The sequence below is a fragment of the Dromiciops gliroides genome, chromosome 2, assembly GCF_019393635.1.
Source record: "Dromiciops gliroides isolate mDroGli1 chromosome 2, mDroGli1.pri, whole genome shotgun sequence".
NCBI lineage: Eukaryota > Metazoa > Chordata > Mammalia > Microbiotheria > Microbiotheriidae > Dromiciops > Dromiciops gliroides.
The window spans coordinates 385397981-385416821 of record NC_057862.1 but is presented as its reverse complement, the minus strand read 5'-3'; the positions used below and the strand labels follow the sequence as shown (position 1 = coordinate 385416821).

Sequence of the window (18841 nt, the reverse complement as noted above, 5' to 3'; positions counted from 1 at the left end):
GCAGGTTTGTTTGCATATGTTCTTAGGAAGGAGTTTCTCATCTAGAGAAAGAACTATGTGATTCACCCTCCAGAAGAGTCAGGAGTCCATAGACTAGCATCACAGGGCATCTCAATTCTGCCTGGGGACTTGCCTTCTGTCCACAACCAAAAGAGGTTCATGTATAAGCTGAGACAGCTTCCACTTATACTAGAGGAGGATGCCTAATGGCAAAGGGTATGTCTCTTTCTCTCCCTCCTCTTCTTCTCTCCAGGTGTATATTCCATGACTTCTTTTTATAACATCCCTGATGTGGTCAAACAGCTTCTGTTAGGGAGCTTACCATCTACTGAGGAACCTAATTCCAGGATTTAAACATCTCTGATTGCTAGGAAGCTGTTTTCCCCTTTTGTTTTTTGTTTGTTTTGTGGGGCACAGCAATAAGGGTTAAGTGACTTGCCTAAGGTCACACTGTTAGTAAGTGTCAAGTGTCTGAGGTCAAGAGTTAAACTCAGGTCCTCCTGAATCCAGGGCCAGTGCTTTATCCACTGGGCCACCTAGCTGCCCCCTCCCTTTTGTTTTTAAATTGAAAACTGCACCTCCAATCCATTTTTCTGAGTTTTAGCTTTCAGGACCTAGCTCAACAAGACTAATCTTTCCTTAAGCAGCCATTGCCTAAATCCTAAATCTTCTCTGCTCCAAGATGACATTCCCAGTTACTTCAGCTAATCCTTATATAGCATGACTTCAAGTCCACTCACCAAACATCCTGGTTGTTCACTGCCAGACAGACTCTAGATTGCCAATGTCCTTTCTAATGAGGTGCCTAGAACTAAACATACAATCCCAGCATTTGACCCAGTGCCTGGCACATAGTAGGTACTTAAATATTTGTTGATTCATTTCAAATGTGGCCTGACCATGAATAATCACTACCCTCATTCTGAATACTATATTTCTATTAATCATAATAATTTTAACAACCAAATCCCACTAAGTTATCCTGAACTAGCAATTCATGAAAATTTCCAGGTTTTTTCCACAAGAAATTTTATCTGTGTCTTCATTATCCTGTATAACTGAATTCTTGAACGCAAATAAACATTTGGGTTCCCAACTTAACATTTATCCCTATTAAATTTTATCTTGTTAGACTCAGCCCATCTTTCTAGCTTTCTGAGATCTTTTTTCAATTCTGGTTATGTCATCTAGCCTATTAGCTATCCTAACCAGATTCTGGTCATCCATATCTTTGGTAAAAATGTCACCTACAACTTCATCCAAGTCATCGATCCAATTGTTGAATACAATGGGGCCAAGGATAGAACCTTGGGGCATACCACTTGAGACCTCTGGCAAGTTGACATAAATCTAGAACTCCTCTAGTTTATACCTGAGCATACTTCAGTTGTACAGCAAATATTTATAGAATAGGAATAGCTTGAGATGAAACGAATAGAATGGGATGAGATGGCATGAGATTGTATATGACAAAGTGAGATAGAATTATAAAGGATCAGTTTGAACAAATGGGATGGGACAGGATAGGCTGAAATCAGTCTGGAATGGAATTCAATTTATATTCAATTAAAAACATTTATTGAGCACCAACTATCAATCAAACAATGAGCATTTATAAAGTGCCCAAAATGTGTCAGGCACTTAGAACATAGTGAACCACATACTACTGGGGGAGATAAAAAGTTTAAATAAAACAAATCCTGTCCCCAAGGAGCTTAAAATCTAGTAGATTAAGACATGGACATAAATATGTATAGTACAGAAAAGAAAGTGTGATAAATATGTAATGAGTGTATAAACAGAATGCCTTGGGAGTTGAAAAGATGGAGAAAAATTTATTTGGAAGGAGGGGAGAGAATCAAAGAATATTTCCTGGAGGAGAAGCATTTAACCTGTACCTCGAAGAATGGATAAGACTTCAATAGGTAGAGATGGCAATGTATAGTATATATTAGTGTTTCAGTAAATGTGTGGACATATTATATATAGATATATATGTATATATACACACATGCATATATGTACATACTTATATGTAAATTTATATCAATGTGTGTGAATGATATATGAAGATGTGTCACTAAGTTGTTATATATGTTTGGTTATATCTCTGAGTTATGTACATAGATGTGCACATAAATCAGGGGGAAGTTCTCCATATATGAAGATGGTATAGAGGTATGTTATGTGGTTGTATCTGTAGATTCAGGGGATATATAAAATAGTGATCCTGGGGGGTATACATCGTGCATATTTGGATACATATATGAGTGTGTTAGAAGGAATGTACTTACCAGTTTGCCTTTCTGGGGAAAGGTATAGGTGTATCCACAGTGGAGAGTAGAGGTAATTATTATGCTTTGTAAAAATGCATATGTGCACCCCCAAGGATGAGTTGGGAGAAAGAAGCAAGAATGTATGTCTCTTCTAAGAGGTGTGAGGGGTTGGTTGGGGATGAGGTTTGTAGGTTGAAAGATTGTCTCTTTTCTTAGAGTCCAGGTGTAGGTAGGGTGGTGGTGTGTATGGATGGGTGTGCAGAGTGTGTGTGTGTGTGTGTGTGTGTGTGTGTGTGTGTGTGTGTGTGTCTTTAGGGGGTTGTATATGTCTATATCTGTGTTCACCAGGTTTAGGGCCTGTAATTGCTCTAGTTTCCACAAGGGAGAGTCGAAGAGAATTATTTTACACAGAAACAGAATTTCTCAATCCCCCAGCCTTCAGCAATTCCCCTGGAGAGATAGAGGCAGAGAAGGGAAGTGGGGGTTGTACCTCAAAGTTCCCCACTCTAATCCCTGGGACCCTCCAGGCATAAGAATAGCCTCCTCTTGCCCAGCTCCCTGATCTTCCCCCCAGTCTTGTGAGGAGGTGGTGTGGGGAGATCTAGTCTGATCTGCCTCAGCCTTAGCCTGATTCTTGGAGCTCCCTGTTGGTCAGAAAAGGGCCCAGAGGAAGGTGCTCAAGCCCTTTGAACTTAAGGCTTTTTGCCTAAGGTGTCTTAGTTTTGGTCATGGTCAGTGCCAGCCTATGGGGGGGGGAGGTGGTAATCAGTGTGGATATTATATGTGTCTTCTATATGTGTTGCATGGTAGAAGGGTGTGAGTGTCTATATGGTGTGGTGGATGTGTTTTTGTGTTTGGTGGGAGAGCTTGAGCCTGTGTGTGAACACGAACACAAACCTGTCTGTGATGGGACACATACTAGGTGTATATGTTTAAGGGTAACCATACAGGGTGGCAGTATGACCATGTTTAAAGTATATTTGTGAATGTGGTATATGTGCAAATGTGTGTAATGGGAAACACACATAGTGTGTATGTGTAAGCATGTGTATATGGTGGCAGGGTATAAGAATGTGTAGGATGTGTAAAGTCTATGTGTGTATGGGGTTGGTTTGCACAAACGGGACTATAAGAAGGAACATGTGCACGGTCTGTATCATAAAGGTGAGTGCATATGGTGGCAGGGCACATGTATGTATATAGCTTATGTCGACGTGTAGATCCATATGTCCGTATGTATGTGTGTGTCTGTGTGGGGGGTATGTGTCTGTGTCTAGTTTTCTTCTTAGCAGGGATTGGTCAGGCCGGAACTCTTCTTGAACCCAATGGAGAATCAAACAACTGCCCCTTTCAGAAGAGGAGGAGGAGGAGGAGAGGGAGGAAGAAGAGGAAAAAAGAGAGGAGAAAAACGAGGAGGGAAAGAGGAGGAGAAAGGAGTGAAAAGAAAAGGAGGAGGAAGAGGAGGCTAAGAAGAGGAGGAGTAGAGAAGGAGAAGAGCAGAGAATTAGAGGCGGAGGAAGAAGAGGAGGAGGGAAGGAGGGGAGGAGAAGAAGAGGAGGAAGAAGAGGAAGAAGGGGAAGAAGGGGAGGAGGAGGAAGAGAAGGGCAGGAGGAGCAGAGGAGGAGCAGGGGCGGGGGCACGGGCCTTTCCAAGTTTGTTGGGACTGTACTTATCCGCCCGTGGGGATTGGAGCCTGAAGGTGGGGCGGGGGTGCTGGGGGGACCCCGGCTGTGGGAGGGGGCGGGGGCGCGGGGCTCTGCAGGCTGCGGGGCTGGCTCTCTTCTCCTCTCCTGTCCTTCGCTGCTCCTTGCCGGGCTCTCCCCCGCCCGTTCGCCGGGGCCCATGTACTGGAAGCATGAAAACTGCGCCGCCCCAGCGCCCGCGGGCGGTCGCCTCCCTTCAGAAGGGGTCCCCGCCGACCAGGTGAGAGTTAGCGTCTTCAGCTCGGGTCCCTCAGTAGCGTGACTAGGATGCAGGGGAACCGAGGAGCGCCCTGCCCGCCAAGAGCCCAGGGTTTGGGAAAGGGAGGGGACAGGGGGGAGAGAGAGGATCCGCCAGTGGGGGAGTGGGTTGGTTGGGGGGAGGGAGGAAGAGAGACAGGCGGGGGAGCCCGGGAGGGAGCCGGCCGGAGGGGGGGGGGCGCAAAAAGAAATCGGAAAAAAAGGCAAACATTATGCAAATGTTTGAAGAATTTCTCAAAAAAAGCGATTTAGCCACGAGCAGGGAATCATGACGGGGGAGCTTGGTATTGTCTGCTTGAATAGGGGCTTAATATCCAAATGCGCCGAGGGTTAGTTGTGTAGATGCAACGCTCAGAATTCCAAAAGCCGCTGCCTTTTCCGAGCCTTGAATACCAAGCTGCCGAAGGATTTGGTTGGGGAAGGGGGGTGGAGTGGGGGTGGGTGGCTTTCCCCTTCCCCTTTATCTATGTTGTTTTCTCCCTTTTATCTTTTTTTACCCCCTTTTCTTACCGCCCCCACCCCTACTCTCAAAGAGACCTTGAACCTGCGCCCGCTCGGCTGAAATCTGGGACTGCTTCGTGGTGCGAGTCCGGGCTTCCTCCTCCTCTCCTCTTGGGTTTCTCTCTTTCTCTCTCTCCCTTACTGCATTTTGTGCCAGAGAAGAAGGGGGGCAGAGGATGGGGGGCAGGAGGAGAAGAAAAATTCGATTTTAATTACTACCATTAAAAAATCTAAATATGCAATTTCTTTGGGTGGTCTGATCCATTTTCTGATTGACAGCTGGAATTGACACCCTCCATACCTCTTATCTCGGGCATTTACGACAATTTCTAATTGCAGGTAGTTTGTGTGTTTCAGAGCTGTGGATTGCAGGGGAACGGAGCGATTACTTCAAGAGCCACGGGTTAAGTGCGGGGAGGGAGGGGGGGAGAAAAAAATTCCATCCAAATTCAAATTGCTTCATTAAAGAGACACCGCTTTTGTAGGGAAGGGTTTAAATGCCCGTTGGAAAGTTCTGAGGTATTGTTTTGCTGCGGCTTATATAGGGGGCGCGGGAAGGCGCAGCGCGGACGCAGCCGGCTCCTGGCCGTCGCTCACTCGCTGCGTGTGACTCCCGCTCTCTGTCTTTTCCCCTCAAGGTGATGGCTCAGCCAGGGCCCGGCTGTAAAGCCAGCTCCCGCTGCCTGGAGGGAACCGCGCCGCCCAGCATGGTAAGCTGGGCCCTAGGACGCCCGGGTCCTTGCTTCCCAACAGACACAAATCCGCAGCTCCCGCTCCCCTTTCTAAACACTTTCCCCACTCCTGACTCCCCGGGGTGGGTGAACTAGAGAGATTTCGTTGAGACACTTCTCCCTTGCCCCGGGGGAGGGGTGATGGAGGAGCGAAAACAGACCCACTTCACCGACCGGGAAGACTTCGGTCTCTGGTCCCTCAAAGTGAGTGACTCCTGGGTCCAGTATAATTGCCTCCAGTTCCCCCAGAGGACGAGTGGAGGGCAGAGTCCAACCAAGAGAGGCTAAGAGGGACTGTCCTGATATCTCCACTCCACCCTTTCCACCTCCCACACCCAAATGGGAATGTGGTTAAAGGGGAGGGGGCACTTTTCTTACTGGCTTCTTGATTCCCAACTCAGCCGTATCCCCCTCCTCTCTTTTCTCGCAGGCTCAATCGGACGGAGATGCTCTGCCCGGGGGCCTAGACAAGGACGAGGGACGCTCTTCTCCCTGCACGCCCAGCACTCCTTCAGTCTGCTCACCTCCCTCCGCCTCCTCCTCGGTGCCATCCGCAGGCAAAAACATCTGTTCCAGCTGCGGCCTCGAGATTCTCGACCGCTACCTGCTCAAGGTATGTGCGCTTTCAGTGGGAGAATGTCGGAGGTGGAACTTAGAATGTTAGAACTGGAAGGAACCTTAGAACATAGAATGAACGAGCTGGAAGGGACCCTAGAACAAAGAATGAAAGAACGGAGAACATCAAAGTTGGAAAGAATCTTAGAATATAAAATGTTAAAAAACAAAAAATATAAGGTGTCAGAGCTGGAAAGGGGGCTTTTAAAATTTGTTCAAAATACTGTAATTTGCAAAAGGACGAAACTGAGGGTAGCGAGGGTAGGTGACTGACTATTCAAGGTCACATAACGATGTAGCGGCAGAGCAGAGGGGACCAGAACCAGGGGCCCGAAGACAGGTGAAGAGTAACTGTGAGTGGGCAGCCTTTCCAGCTTCCCCCAATGTGCACGGGACACACTGCTCCCGGGGAGTTGTGAGCAGCCGTGGAATAGCAGGGAAGGACTGGGGACATTGGAGACCAAGCTGAGCCCCAACTATCTCTTTTCTTCTCTTCCCCTACCCCCTTTAACCCCATCTCCCCTGTCCAGGTCAACAACTTGATCTGGCACGTGCGATGCCTGGAATGTTCTGTCTGTCGCACGTCACTTCGGCAGCAGAACAGCTGCTACATTAAGAACAAGGAAATCTTCTGCAAAATGGACTATTTCAGGTAGGGATTGAGGCGCTCGGAGAGCTAGGGGCCTCAACCATTGAATCTGGGAGCTTTGGGGAAAAGGATCGAGGATTGGGATGGGGGCTGGGAATGTCGCCGTGTGCCTAAAGAGAGGGCGTCTCCACCCGCTTTCTGCGTCCTGGGGAGAAAAGAGGGAAAGGGGCGAACCACAGTCGTCCCAGCAGTTCCTTCGGCCAATTTCCCAAGCTAGAAGGGACCCGCTTGTGGCGACAGACAGCTTAGTTATGCAGTCGTCGCTGGGGCCACAGAGACTGATGGAGAGAGCGGTGTAGAAAAAGGAAGGGTGACGCCTGAAAAGCGTCACCTGAAAAAAAGAAAAAGGACGCCTGAATTGGGGGAAGGGGTCCCCAGTCTGCCCCCCAGAGGGAGTTCCATATCACCTTGCTTCATGGGACGAATTAGGGAATGGGGCAGCATGATACCTCTCTGTTTAGGGACCCAATGAGGTGGGGTGGGGGAGGAGTCTCCCTTGGAGCTCCTTTAGCATTTAACTGGGCACTTCCCTCTCCTGGGCTTTGACCCTTTACTCCCGAGGGAGAGCAGTGAATGTATGAACCACACAGCGGGACCTGAGAGTCCCGGATTTTGTTGGACCAGCGAGGAAGGACCTTAGCAATTTGGGAGTCCTAGACTCCCTCCGGTTGCAACTGGTGCAAGGGACCAATGAAGTCAATCTCTTTCCACCCTTGGCAAATTCTTATCTTTGAGAACCCATGGCTCTAGTGAATGGTCAAGTACTCTGAAATGTCAGAGAACAGGGAGACCTATATTCGTAGGAGAGGGTTGGAAGAGCTGTTAATCCCTCCACCTGCAGTCAGCAGTGTTATTGTTTTCCATTCCCCCCCCCCCCCGCCCAAAAAAAGCACCCTTGTAGTGGGCTAGATGTTGTGGGCAGATGAAAGAGCCCCGTGTGCAGAGGAGTGAGATGGGAGACAAGAAGATATTTTGCTCTAAGCCCCCAGCAACTTCATCCTCCATCTATAATAAGTCTATTCTGCTATCAGCTTCAGCCATTGGGACTACTTCTTTCCTTGCCAGTTTTTGAAAAGCAGAGTATTTTGGTGGGCCTAAGGGTTAGTCTGGACCCCTCATATTTCTTGTCCTTACTCTCCCCCACTAAAGAGCACAGAATAACACAATACTAAAACTAACTGGGGAGTTTAAAACATAGAATGTTGCAGTCTCGAGGGACTTTTAAAACATGTTAGAGTTAAAAAGAACTTCAGTCCAGCGTCATTTTATGAATGTAAGAACTGCAGCCCAAAGTGTGGCTCACTCCAGATCATGAAGCTAATGAGTGGCAGAACTAGGATTTGGACCCAGATCGGTTTTTCTCTAAATTCCATGTTCTTTTCACTACATTATAAAATCCAGTCCTGTGGTTCCTTGGGCAAGGCTGGTCTCAACCTTAACTTTGACAAGGGTCACCCTTGGGGAAAGAGGTCACTTGCAGGGCAGAGCCCTTAAATAGGGGAGAGATAGCTGGGCTACCCATTTCCTGTGGAGCTGAGGAACCCAGGGAAAGAGAACTACCTTCTTCAGCCACAGAAGGAAGGATCCTGGAGTCCCACCCCACCCCCACCATTAGGATGCTGGAAGATTGGGGGAGGGGTGCATTTTAGTCGGGCTCTGGAACACACAACCTTCGATGAGGGAAAGGGGAGGCTTTTTCCCCCTCAGTGAAAGATTGGTTTCAAGTGAAAGGATCCTCCCTTCTACCTACACCCACCCCTAGCCAGGCTTTCACAATGATGGTGGTGATGATATGATTATAATAATAATCATAATAGTAAAGACCCTTTATGGTAGTCAAAGTGCTTTTATCACAACAATTCTGTGAGGTTGGTAGGATCATGGGAGCATATATTTCTAGCTAGGAGGGCCCTTAGAAGTCATCCAGTCCAACCCCCTCATTTTACAAATGAGGAAACTGGGGCCCAGAGAAACTAAATTACTTATTCAAGGTCAGTGACAGTGATTTGATCGACAGAGCTGGGAACTGAACTTGGGTTCTCTGCTTTCATATCCAGTAATTTTTTCAGTATACCACAGTTTTACCCATAGGATTATTGTCTCCATTTCGTCAATAATGAAACAGACGCATCAAAGTGACTTTCAGAACTTAGAGGTAGCAGGGACTTAGGAAATCATTTAGTCAAATCCCCTCATTTTACTGACGATGAAGCTGGTGCTCAGAGAAAGCAAAAAACTCACCCAGGGTCAATCAATAATCACTTATTAAGCATATACTATGTGTCAGACAGGAACTGTGCTAAGTGCCAGGGATTTTTAAAAAGTGACAAAAGATAGTCCCTGCTCTCAAGGAGTTTACAATCTAATGGGAAGAGAGAACATGAAAAACAAATATATACAAACCAAGCCATATTCAGGATAAATAGGAGATAATTAACAGAGGGAAGGCAATGCAGTTAAGAGGGTTTGGGGAAGACTTCCTGTAGATGGGGAGACTTTAGTTAGTACTTAAAGGAAGCTTGGGGTGGGGTAGTAATCAGATTGGAGAAAGGACAGTATTGCAGGCATGGGGGTGGGGAGGAGACAGCCAGAGAAAACACCTGGAGCTAAGAGGAGTGTCTTGTTCATAAAACAACCAGGAGGTCCCTGTCACTGGATCAAAGAGTATGACAGAGAGAAGATGTATAAAAAGACTGGAAAGGTAGGAATGGGCTAGGTTATAGAGGGCTTTGAATGCCAAATAGGACATTTTGTATTTGATTTTGGAGGTGATAGGGAGCCACTAGAGTTTATTGAATAGGGACATGATATGATCAGACCTAACGCTTTAGAAAAATTACTTTAGTGGCTGAATGGAGGATAGATTGGATTTTGGAGAGAGGAGATAGAGGGAAGTCTTTTTGCAAGAACAGGTCTTTGGAGCCAGGAGGTCTCTGAGGAAAAGGACAGAGATTCTGTGCATGGGTTTGAAGAAGCATCCAAGGTCAAAGGGCTAAGATTGAATTTGAAGTGTCTAGTCTGGTCTCTGTCTTTTCCACACACCCTGACTTCTGTCTACCATATCATGGGAGTTTGCCATTTATGGTTCTGGTTGCATGTCATAGAATCTAGAGTTGGTAGGGACATCAGAGATTTTATAGCCCAACACCTTGATTTTACACACAAGGCCCAGAAAGGGAAAACGACTTGACCAATGTCACCCAAGAGATCAGGGTCTCCATTCACTGACCCATTTACAAAATGGCCTATTTAAGAATAGGGAATCTTTAAAATGAATGATTTATAAAGTAGATGAACCAAGGAAGTTGAATTGGAACAAGGGAGGATAACATAGTGGTTGGTGTCTTCTCTTGTATCATCTTGATATGCTCATAGAAAAACTCCTAGGTGTTTGTGGTGGGAGTTGTTCCTAGTGGCTTTATTATGAAGCCTGTGGATTAGGGTTTTTTAGGTGAATGAGGGTTTTCCCATAACATGTGATGGAAAAGGCCAGAGGTCAGACTGGGATCATGGCATAATGAGCCTTGGTTTGCTTCACAGCTCTGTGTGTGTGTGTGTGTGTGTGTGTGTGTGTGTGTGTGTGTGTGTGTGTACAAGAGTGTACTCATTAGGTGTGGTGGGGTAGGAATGAGAGAATGAATATTTATGGCTGCATGAGGGCATGAACACATATATATGTGTCAGGTGGTTTGGGGCACATACATCAAGCTGTGTATGTTGCATGTGTGTTAAGGCGTCTGCAGGAGGGATCATGGCATGTTGGGAGAAACACTAGATTTTGAATCAAAGTAGCCAGGCTAAAATCTCAGATCTCCCACTAAATATCTGTGTTACCTCGAGCAAGATATTTCTCTATCTGGGCCTTAGTTTCCTTGTCTATAAAATGACCTCTGAGATTCCTTCAAGTTATAAATCTGTGGTATTAGGATCCTTTGTATATGTCTAGGCATGTATGTATATATAAGGTGGAAAAATGTATGGTCATATGCAGCAAGGTAAGTATGACTGCGTGTATGTGTATGTGTATGAGGGCACATACAGTGTATCAAGTGGGGTGGGGTGTGTATGTGCATCAGGGTAGATATGAGAGAATGTGTGACATGTGAATCAAGGCATGTGGGAGATGTGGTGGGAATAGGAAGAGTGAATGCCATGTCCCACCCCTCGTCATCTGTCCTGGCACGGGAGGAAACAAAACTTCCCATTTATTTCTTGGCTCCCTCTTGGAAACCCATTTTTCTGACTGTGGAAAGAGAAAGGCTCCAATGGTAGGCCAGGGCCTCTGTCTGAAAAGCCACAGTCCTTTTTGGGCCCATAACTCCTTCTGCAACTTGTTCCCCACCCCCACCCCCATCCTCAACCTTGGACAGTGTGTGAGTACAAATATATTTCCACTTGTGTCTGGGTCTGTGTGAGAATAAGCATGGAAGTTATTATTTGTTTGATAGCCTTTGTTTCTGAATTTATGTGAGGATGAGTGCGTAGATCTCTATATATGAGTATCTCTGTGTTTGAGTCTGTGTAAAAAAAAGCTTTGTGTATCTCTGTGGGAATTATTTGGTGTGTGTATGAAAGAATCTCAGTGAGATTATGTGTGTGTGAAAAAGTGTGTCTGCAGGAGTTTCAATCTTTGTGACTATGCAAATTTCTCTGTTGTATATGTGTCTGTGGATGGATGTGTGTGTGTGTGTGTATGTACATGAGCTCATATGTACATGCCATGTGTGTTTGTACCCCTGTAGGCTCCTTGCACAGGAACCACTTGGCAGACTCAGTCTCTGTGACAAGGAGGGGATTTTTGAACAGGGTTTCTCTGGAAAAACTACCTCTGTGCTAGTTAATTAATGGTCAAGTTTCCTTAGGTAGCTTCTAAGAGAGGAACCAAGATCCAGTCTCTAGATGTCAGAGGAAACTTCTCCAAAAGATTCAAGGGAGACCAGAGTGACATTTTACCCTCCCTACACTCCTTCCAACTGAAAAATTTACTCAGACTATGATGACCCCAAGAAGTAGGGAAACCAAGGTTCTGATCTTGGCTCGATCATTAATTTTCAATGTAAGCTTGAACATGTTCCCTCCTCTCTGTGTGCCCACCCCAGGTCTGGGCCTCACTGTTTTAATCTGTCAAACAAGGGATTGGCACTTGATCCTTTCCTGTTCTAATATTCTCTGCTCTAACATTCTATGTGCTACTTACTACCTGTATGATCTTGGGAAATCCACCTCTGGGCTTTGGTTTCTTCATGTACAAAATGAAGTTGGCCTGGAGGATCTAACCTCCCTTTGAACTCCAACATTCTGTGTTCTAAGGTCTCTTCCAGCTCTAACCTTCTTTGCCTCTTCTAGCCCCAGTCAATACCCTGAGATTCTCAGGGGGAGGGAGCAGTCTGTCTTGATCACACTGCTTTCAGATAGTGGGAATTTGTGGAACTGGAAGGCAGAGGGAGAGAATGTTGGTATGACTGACTTCTCAAGGTCCCCAGAAGCCTGAAAGTGACTGGGGGAAATGTACCCTGGTTCATTTGCTGGCATTTTTCTCTGGGGTTGCTGTGGGCCCTGCCCTTTTAGTTCCTGGCTTCTTTCCCTCAGATCCTCCCAAAGGGCTAGGGACCCCACCCCTTAGGGTCCTGGCTCTGACAGCCCCAGGTTTATTGACTTTCAGGGATTGGCAGCCTCTGTCAGAGCAGCGTCTCTCTCTGTGGGAAGGAGGGGCCCGCTTGGCTTGGTCGGCTCCTACTTTGGATTTTCTGCCTTCGTTCTGTGGTCGACTGGGTTCTCTCTTTCCCTTCCCCGCCACCTCCCCTGCCAAATTATCAAATTGAGGTTCATGCCCAGACCCAGTTAAAGTCTTGTTGCAACTGAAAAAACAAATCCATGTGCTTTTGTCTGGGCTTTTCAAAACTGCCCCCAATGCTTTCATGTGCCAAATGTCTCTCAACTTATCTCATCTATAAATTGGGTAATGATAATTACACTACCATGCCTACCTCACAGACTTTGAAAGTAACATATGAGATAATGTATTTAAAGTACTTTGCAAACCTAAATCATTATATAAATGTTAGGCAGATAGCACTGGGAGGAGGAAGAGAAAGGTGGTCCTCCATTTTCTCCCCCACCCCCACCCCAACTCTAGTAGCAGACACGCAAACCAGTTAGGGTCAGGAGGCACTTCACTGTGTTGCTATCCCAAAATAATTTGCTCTTGGGGTCTTAGGGATAACATTTATTCAGTTCCATGTTTCTAAGTTTACAAAGCTTTTTTTTTTTAATAACTATTCCATTAGGTAGGTAATCCAAGTCTTGTCAATGTTTTATAAAGAGGAAACCTGAAGCTCAGACATTTAAGGTCACACTTCTAGTTAGTGTCATAATCAGCATTTGAACCCTGGTCTCCATGTCCAGGATTTGGTATACTGAGCCATAAAGCCCTGTGAAAGTGGATAATTGACTAGATATGTCAGTATCAAAATCTCAGAAAGTTAGAGTTGGAAGGGAGATTAGAATTCAGCTGCTTCATTTTACAAGATGGAACCTGAGAAAAAAAGACCAGTTGGAATGCAGGCCCACCAGTATCTTTTCATGAACAGGTTCGCATTATAATGAGCTTACTTTTGCTCACAGATTGCTTTTAAATCAGGCTATGAAGGGGAATCAAAAGCCAGGAAAGACTACTGCAAGTAATGGAAAGACACTGCTCTGAGATCCAGTAGATCTAGATTCTAAACCTGTCACTACTGCTAACTTGATGTAATCTTAGAGAAGTCATTTTTCCTCCCTAGGCCTCAGTTTTTTCATCTGTAAAATAAAGGGGTTATTAAAGTGGTTGATTTCTAAGATCCCTTCCAGCTTGCTCTCTCTCTCTCTTTCTCTCTCTTCTTTTCTTTTCTTTTTTCTTTTTTGCAGGGCAATGAGGGTTAAGTGACTTGCCCAGGGTCACACAGCTAGACAGCTAGTGTCACGTGTCTGAGGCTGGATTTGGTCTCAGATCCTCCTGAATCCAAGGCCAGTGCTTTATCCACTGAACCACCTAGCTGCCCCACCCCTCTATATATAAATTCTGTGCACACGCACACCATTAATAGAGCATGAAAGCTGCAACAAACTAAAATCAATAAGATTAAATAAAAGTTTCTTTGGGGGTGTTATTGTGAAGTAGTTCTAGGCATTCAGACGTTATGCTTTCCATAGTAAACTGGGCTGCCAATGGAGGTGGGACACTGTATCCCAGCAGCTCTACCTAGTCTCCTGATGCAGTACTCTGCACCGGGTGGTTCATGTCAGCTCTCTTTCTTGCCCATCCTCTCCCCCAACCCCCATAGCCTCATGGCCATAGCCCAGACTGAGGGCAAAGTAATGGATGTTAGCCATACATTCTAGAGTATATAACAAAAGATCATATGTGGAAGGGACTCCAGTACACTTAGAATACTTAATGTCAGAACTGAAAGAAATTTTAAAAGACACAATGTTGAAGCTGAATATTGGAGATGGAAGGGACCTTAAAAATCACTTAGACCTCTGGACTCCTCCCTAAGCCAATGGGTATGGATAAAACTCTCAGAGATCTGAACTTATCAGCAAATTAGCGCCTGAGTTGACCCATCCTACTAGCAATTCTCCCAATCGGATTACTCAAAGTTTTTCTCTCCTGCCCCTTCACCTCAGGTTCTAAGCCAATGAGCCCCCTCCCCTCTCCTCTCCCTTCCCCCTTTCTCTCCCCTCTCCTTTCCCTCTTCTCTCCTTTTCCCTTCCTCCTCCATTTCTTTTATATAGGAAGGTTAAGGATGAGCCTGCAGTCCCCTATGCCCTGGATCAAACAATGAGTCTCACTTTGGATCCTTTCCAGTGAAGGACGCTGTCTGTAGGTAAAAGAGGAACTGACCTCTCCCATTTGAGGATAGCATTTAAGTGCTTCCCTCATCCATCATCTGAGCTGAACCTCACAACAACCCTTTAGGATGGGTAGGCTTGGGGTTATTTTCCCCATGTTATAACAATTTCAGTGGAGGTCCAGAGAATGTATGTAAGTGGCCAGCTCAAAGTCATACAGCAAAGGAATGGCAGACCGAGGGCCAGCACCTGTACATCTTGACCTGCCCCTCTTTGCTCTTTTCTATATGCTAGCTACCAAGGGGCTGAAGCGATCCGGAGGGACTGGGAGATTCTAAAGGCATGTTTTCTTGCTTTTTCTCTTGGCCTCAGGGCCAGGCTGGGCCCGGAACTCTCAAGCCAGAGTGCTATCAAAGTCATACAACCCAGCCCACTCAGTTGGAGAACTGCCTTTCCCAAAAAGCCCAGGACTGGATTCAATCCGTCCAGCGACCGCCCGGGACAACGCGTTCAGTGTCCTACCTAGGACCAGTCACACATTCCCTGCGGAGCCTTGTACCTACCTGCCTTTCTCCCCTTCTTCGTTTCCTGAGTTCGAGGCCTTCTGCAAGCCTCCTTCCGCAAGAAGGGGGTGCCTCCATCCCTGCGCATCTCCTTACCGCGCTTGTCTGGCCCCGCGCGGGTTCTACAAACGCGCGCCACCACCCGTGGCACCCAGTTCCAGGCCACCCAGCCCCGCGCCGCTGCTCGTATTTTTGGCTCGGGGCCGATCTGTCCCTCAGCGCGGGCGCTGCTACAAACCGTACAGCCTTCCAGCCTCTCAGACCCGTATTCCAGAACCCAGCGCCTCTTCTCCCGCTACACTACCTCTTCTCTGCTCCCCTCAGCCCCGTGCCCCTTAGCTCCCAGCCGCTGCACACCTTAGAGCCCCAGGCGGATCTGGGGCCCTCAGCCCTGCATGTCCTACGACCGTGGGCCTTGAGCTCCGTGCCGCTCAACCCCGTGTCCTAAAGCTCTGCTCAGCTTTGCGCCCTAGAACCCCGAGTCCCCGAGCTCTCCTCGCGACGCTCAGATCCGTGTTTGTGAATCTTGCTGACGAATATTTCAATGTACTTTGGGTCCGAGCCGCTCTGAGTTCTACAAACCCAGCTGCTTGGCTCCCCCCAGCCTCGCGCCATTCATTCCTGAGTCCTACAGCCTCTATCTGATCTAAATGCTTGTTGACTAAGTGCTTCAGTGCCGTGCGCCTGCCCTTGTTCTCCAATGCCTCACTGCGACACTTTCCACAAGCCTGAGTTTCCGAGACCCGTGAGGCTCTGTCTGCTTCGCGTGTTTCCCTCAGAGTAGTAACTCAGGCCCATGTCTACAATGCCAGACTAAGTGTGTCCCTCGCTTCTGCGTTGCTTCAAGTCCTGCAGCCCCCTAGTATAACAACCCCAAGCCGCCCCGCTCTGCTCAGCCCCTCGGCCCTTCAGCCCCGCTATTTCAGCCCCGTGTCCTCCAGCTCCTCACAACGCCAGGCCTTATATCTCGATGTCTAAATAGCCCCACACAATTCTCTCCTATAGCCCGTCTGTCCTCGGCCAGTGCTGCGTCGCACGGCTCAGCCTTGCCATCCTTCCGGGCCTCTCCAACATTACTCCGGCGCTTCTTTCAGCTCCCGCGGCCTCCTCACGTCTCAGTCCGGTTTCCCACAACCAATATGTCTTTCCACGTTCTACAGTGTTCAACATGTACCTACAATTCACCCAGTGCCAGCCCCCTGCCCCCTCATTCCTCAGAGCTGCTTCCCCCTCCTTTTCCGTCTATATGACAGTCCAGCGCTCCTAAGCCTTAAGCACCTTCAGTCCTGAACCTCCCTAATGTACCCTCCCCCGCCCCTCCATACACACATACTTTGGGGAATCGAGGTTTCGGGTGGTCGATTTGAATATATCAACTAATAGCTAGACCCTCCCCCGGCCCACCCTGTGAATGCATTTTACAGTTTAAATTTTGTTTCGTTCCGTTCGCGGGTACTATTTCGTTGCTCCCGGAATTAGGGTGGAGCAGGCGAGCTGATACGGGCGGCTCTCGGAATCAACCTTGAGCTCAGTGGGGTGGATGGACAGCCAACCCGGCTTTTCTCTCCGGGTAGTGCGGTACTCGCATCACCGGCCTCTGCACGCCAGCTTGAGTCCGTCCCTAGGGCAAAAGGAACTGGGGGACTTGGAGCATCCGAGGCCACGGAGGCGCAGGTACTGGGTGGCAGAGGTCGCGACATTCATCAGTTCACCGAACCCATAGGAGTGATGAAAGCTTGCTGAGGACCCTGCTCTTGGGCAGCATCGGGCGGCAGAGGGCACGAGCTCGTGCGAAGGCGCAGAACATCGAAAGTCTCCACAGCAGCCGACCCACGGGACGGGAGTTCGCGGGTCCGAGGACGGAGCGCCCAAGTGCTGCGAGTTTGGCTGGATCCGAACAGCGGGAGGCGGGTCCTGGAGGGATTTCGTTATCTGGAGCTGAGCGGTTAATTAATGAACTTTAGACGCCAGGGCAGAGGTCTCAGCTGCAGGGAACTTTCTGGGAGAAAATGGGCCCTGGCAGGATGGGACTCGAGCTCCTTGATGATGGGAGTTTCGATGTTTGAGTGTATGGATTATTAGTAGAATTAATAATAACGTTTTATGAGGACTTCTGATGACTGAGAGGTCTCAGGAGACGTACCTGGGAGAAAGATCAGAAGGAGCTCTGAACTCAGGGGATTGAGCTGTGTGGCCGCTAAGTTATTTTTCTTGACTTTGGTTTCCTCATCTGTAAAATGAGCAGGTTGACCTAGAAAGTCCCTAAGGTCTCTCTTACACTTCTAATGTTCAGTGATTTGGGCCCGGCCTGTGGATTGGAGACTGGTGGGGAATGGAGGTAGTTGGTGGGATGGGTAATTCATGGACCGGATTCGGGCTCGGCCTTCTTCTCTTGAAAGCTTTCTGGGCAGCTCGAGGCTCCTGGACTGGTTTACCTTCTCAGGGCAGCAGAAGGGAAGATCGCGATCCATTCTAACAATTTTAGGATTGAGTCCCAAGCGGACCCCTCGCTGTCAGACTCCCTTTAGAGCCAGGGGCCCAAGTGAATGTCGGGGACGTAAGGAGGGGGAACCCGGGGAGTCTAGATATCTGTGCACGAAGCCCCTTCCCGTGTTCAAGGACATTGCAGGACTAGGGCAGAGAACTACGAATCGAAGGCAGAAATCGGAATGTCAGGTCTTAGAGACCCAGCAATATGCCCGTTAGTGCTAGAAATTCCCACTCCTGTTAAATACAGTTACACTCAGGACGCGCCAAATCGCCAATGTCTCCAAAATCCCCTCCTTCAGCTAGATCCCTGCCTCTAGCCCTTTCGCAGTCCCTTCTGAGTCCACTTTCCCTCCTCCAAAGGCTAACTTAATAATGATAGTTTGCTTTTAAATAGTGCTGTCGCATACTTTATATAAATTGGTCCTCATAATAGCCTTTTGAGTTCGGTGGTGCAAGTATTCTCATTCACACTTTCTTAATGGGGAAACTGAGGCTCAGAGAATTGAAGTAACTTACTGGAGGTCATAGCTGGAATCTAGTGAATTCCTATTTTCCAGTCCCAAGCTCTGTATACGACACCTGACTGACGGGCTTCTCAACCAAATAAACCATAATGTGTCTCTCTCTGATTCTAAAGCTAAATCATGTGGTGAGATTGGCAAAAGGGAACGAAAGACCCATCGCTCTTCCCTTCCCTGCTTCTCTGGCAGTGGGTCTCCCGCCTTGGGGAGAGGAGAGTAAGCCCCTTTCTGGGAGAATTTATATTCATTGTGAGCCGTAGCCAAGGCCACACAGGCTGAAGTCAGCTTGCAACGAAAGTTTCTTGGAAGATGAGCGCGTTAAATTAAATGCTGTGGGTACTGATGCTTCCGATTAACCGTGGCTCTGCCGTCTTCCTTTTTCCAGGGATTTTTGTCTGAGGCGGTCAAGTAAGGGGGGGAAACACCACACCCCACTTTCTCTGCCTCTTGTTTCTTCTCCCAAATGGCATTGTGATTAGTTATGTAAATACACCATAGGATCGTCCTTCCTCGGGGCTGCTAATTAGAGGAGCATCGGTTTAATGGGGCCTCTTCCATTCTTGAGAAGAATCTGTAGGTTGTTATGGGCTCAAAGCTGCCTATAATTACTGTAAATTTGAAAGCAAGCAGCAAGCAGGACCGGGACCCTTCCTCACTCACTGGCTCTCCTCCTCTATGACTCCATACCCGGTCCCCTGAGA

General features: G+C 47.6%; 1 protein-coding gene across 5 annotated transcripts in view; it reads left to right on the top strand.

Moving 5' to 3' along the window:
- Positions 1-4047: 4047 nt before the first annotated feature.
- Positions 4048-18841, top strand: part of LHX6 (LIM homeobox 6) — a 37879-nt gene continuing 23085 nt past the window's right edge. For 2 of the 5 annotated variants that reach the window (XM_043980112.1, XM_043980111.1), the window contains exons 1-4: positions 4048-4199; positions 5377-5448; positions 5900-6082; positions 6615-6736. In XM_043980112.1, coding sequence (XP_043836047.1) covers positions 4119-4199; positions 5377-5448; positions 5900-6082; positions 6615-6736 — 458 coding nt within the window. In that variant the 5' untranslated portion in view covers positions 4048-4118. Of the gene's footprint in view, positions 4200-4436; positions 4522-4779; positions 5078-5155; positions 5258-5376; positions 5449-5899; positions 6083-6614; positions 6737-18841 lie in introns of those variants that run through there. The other 3 variants (XM_043980115.1, XM_043980113.1, XM_043980114.1) reach the window with 3 other exon arrangements.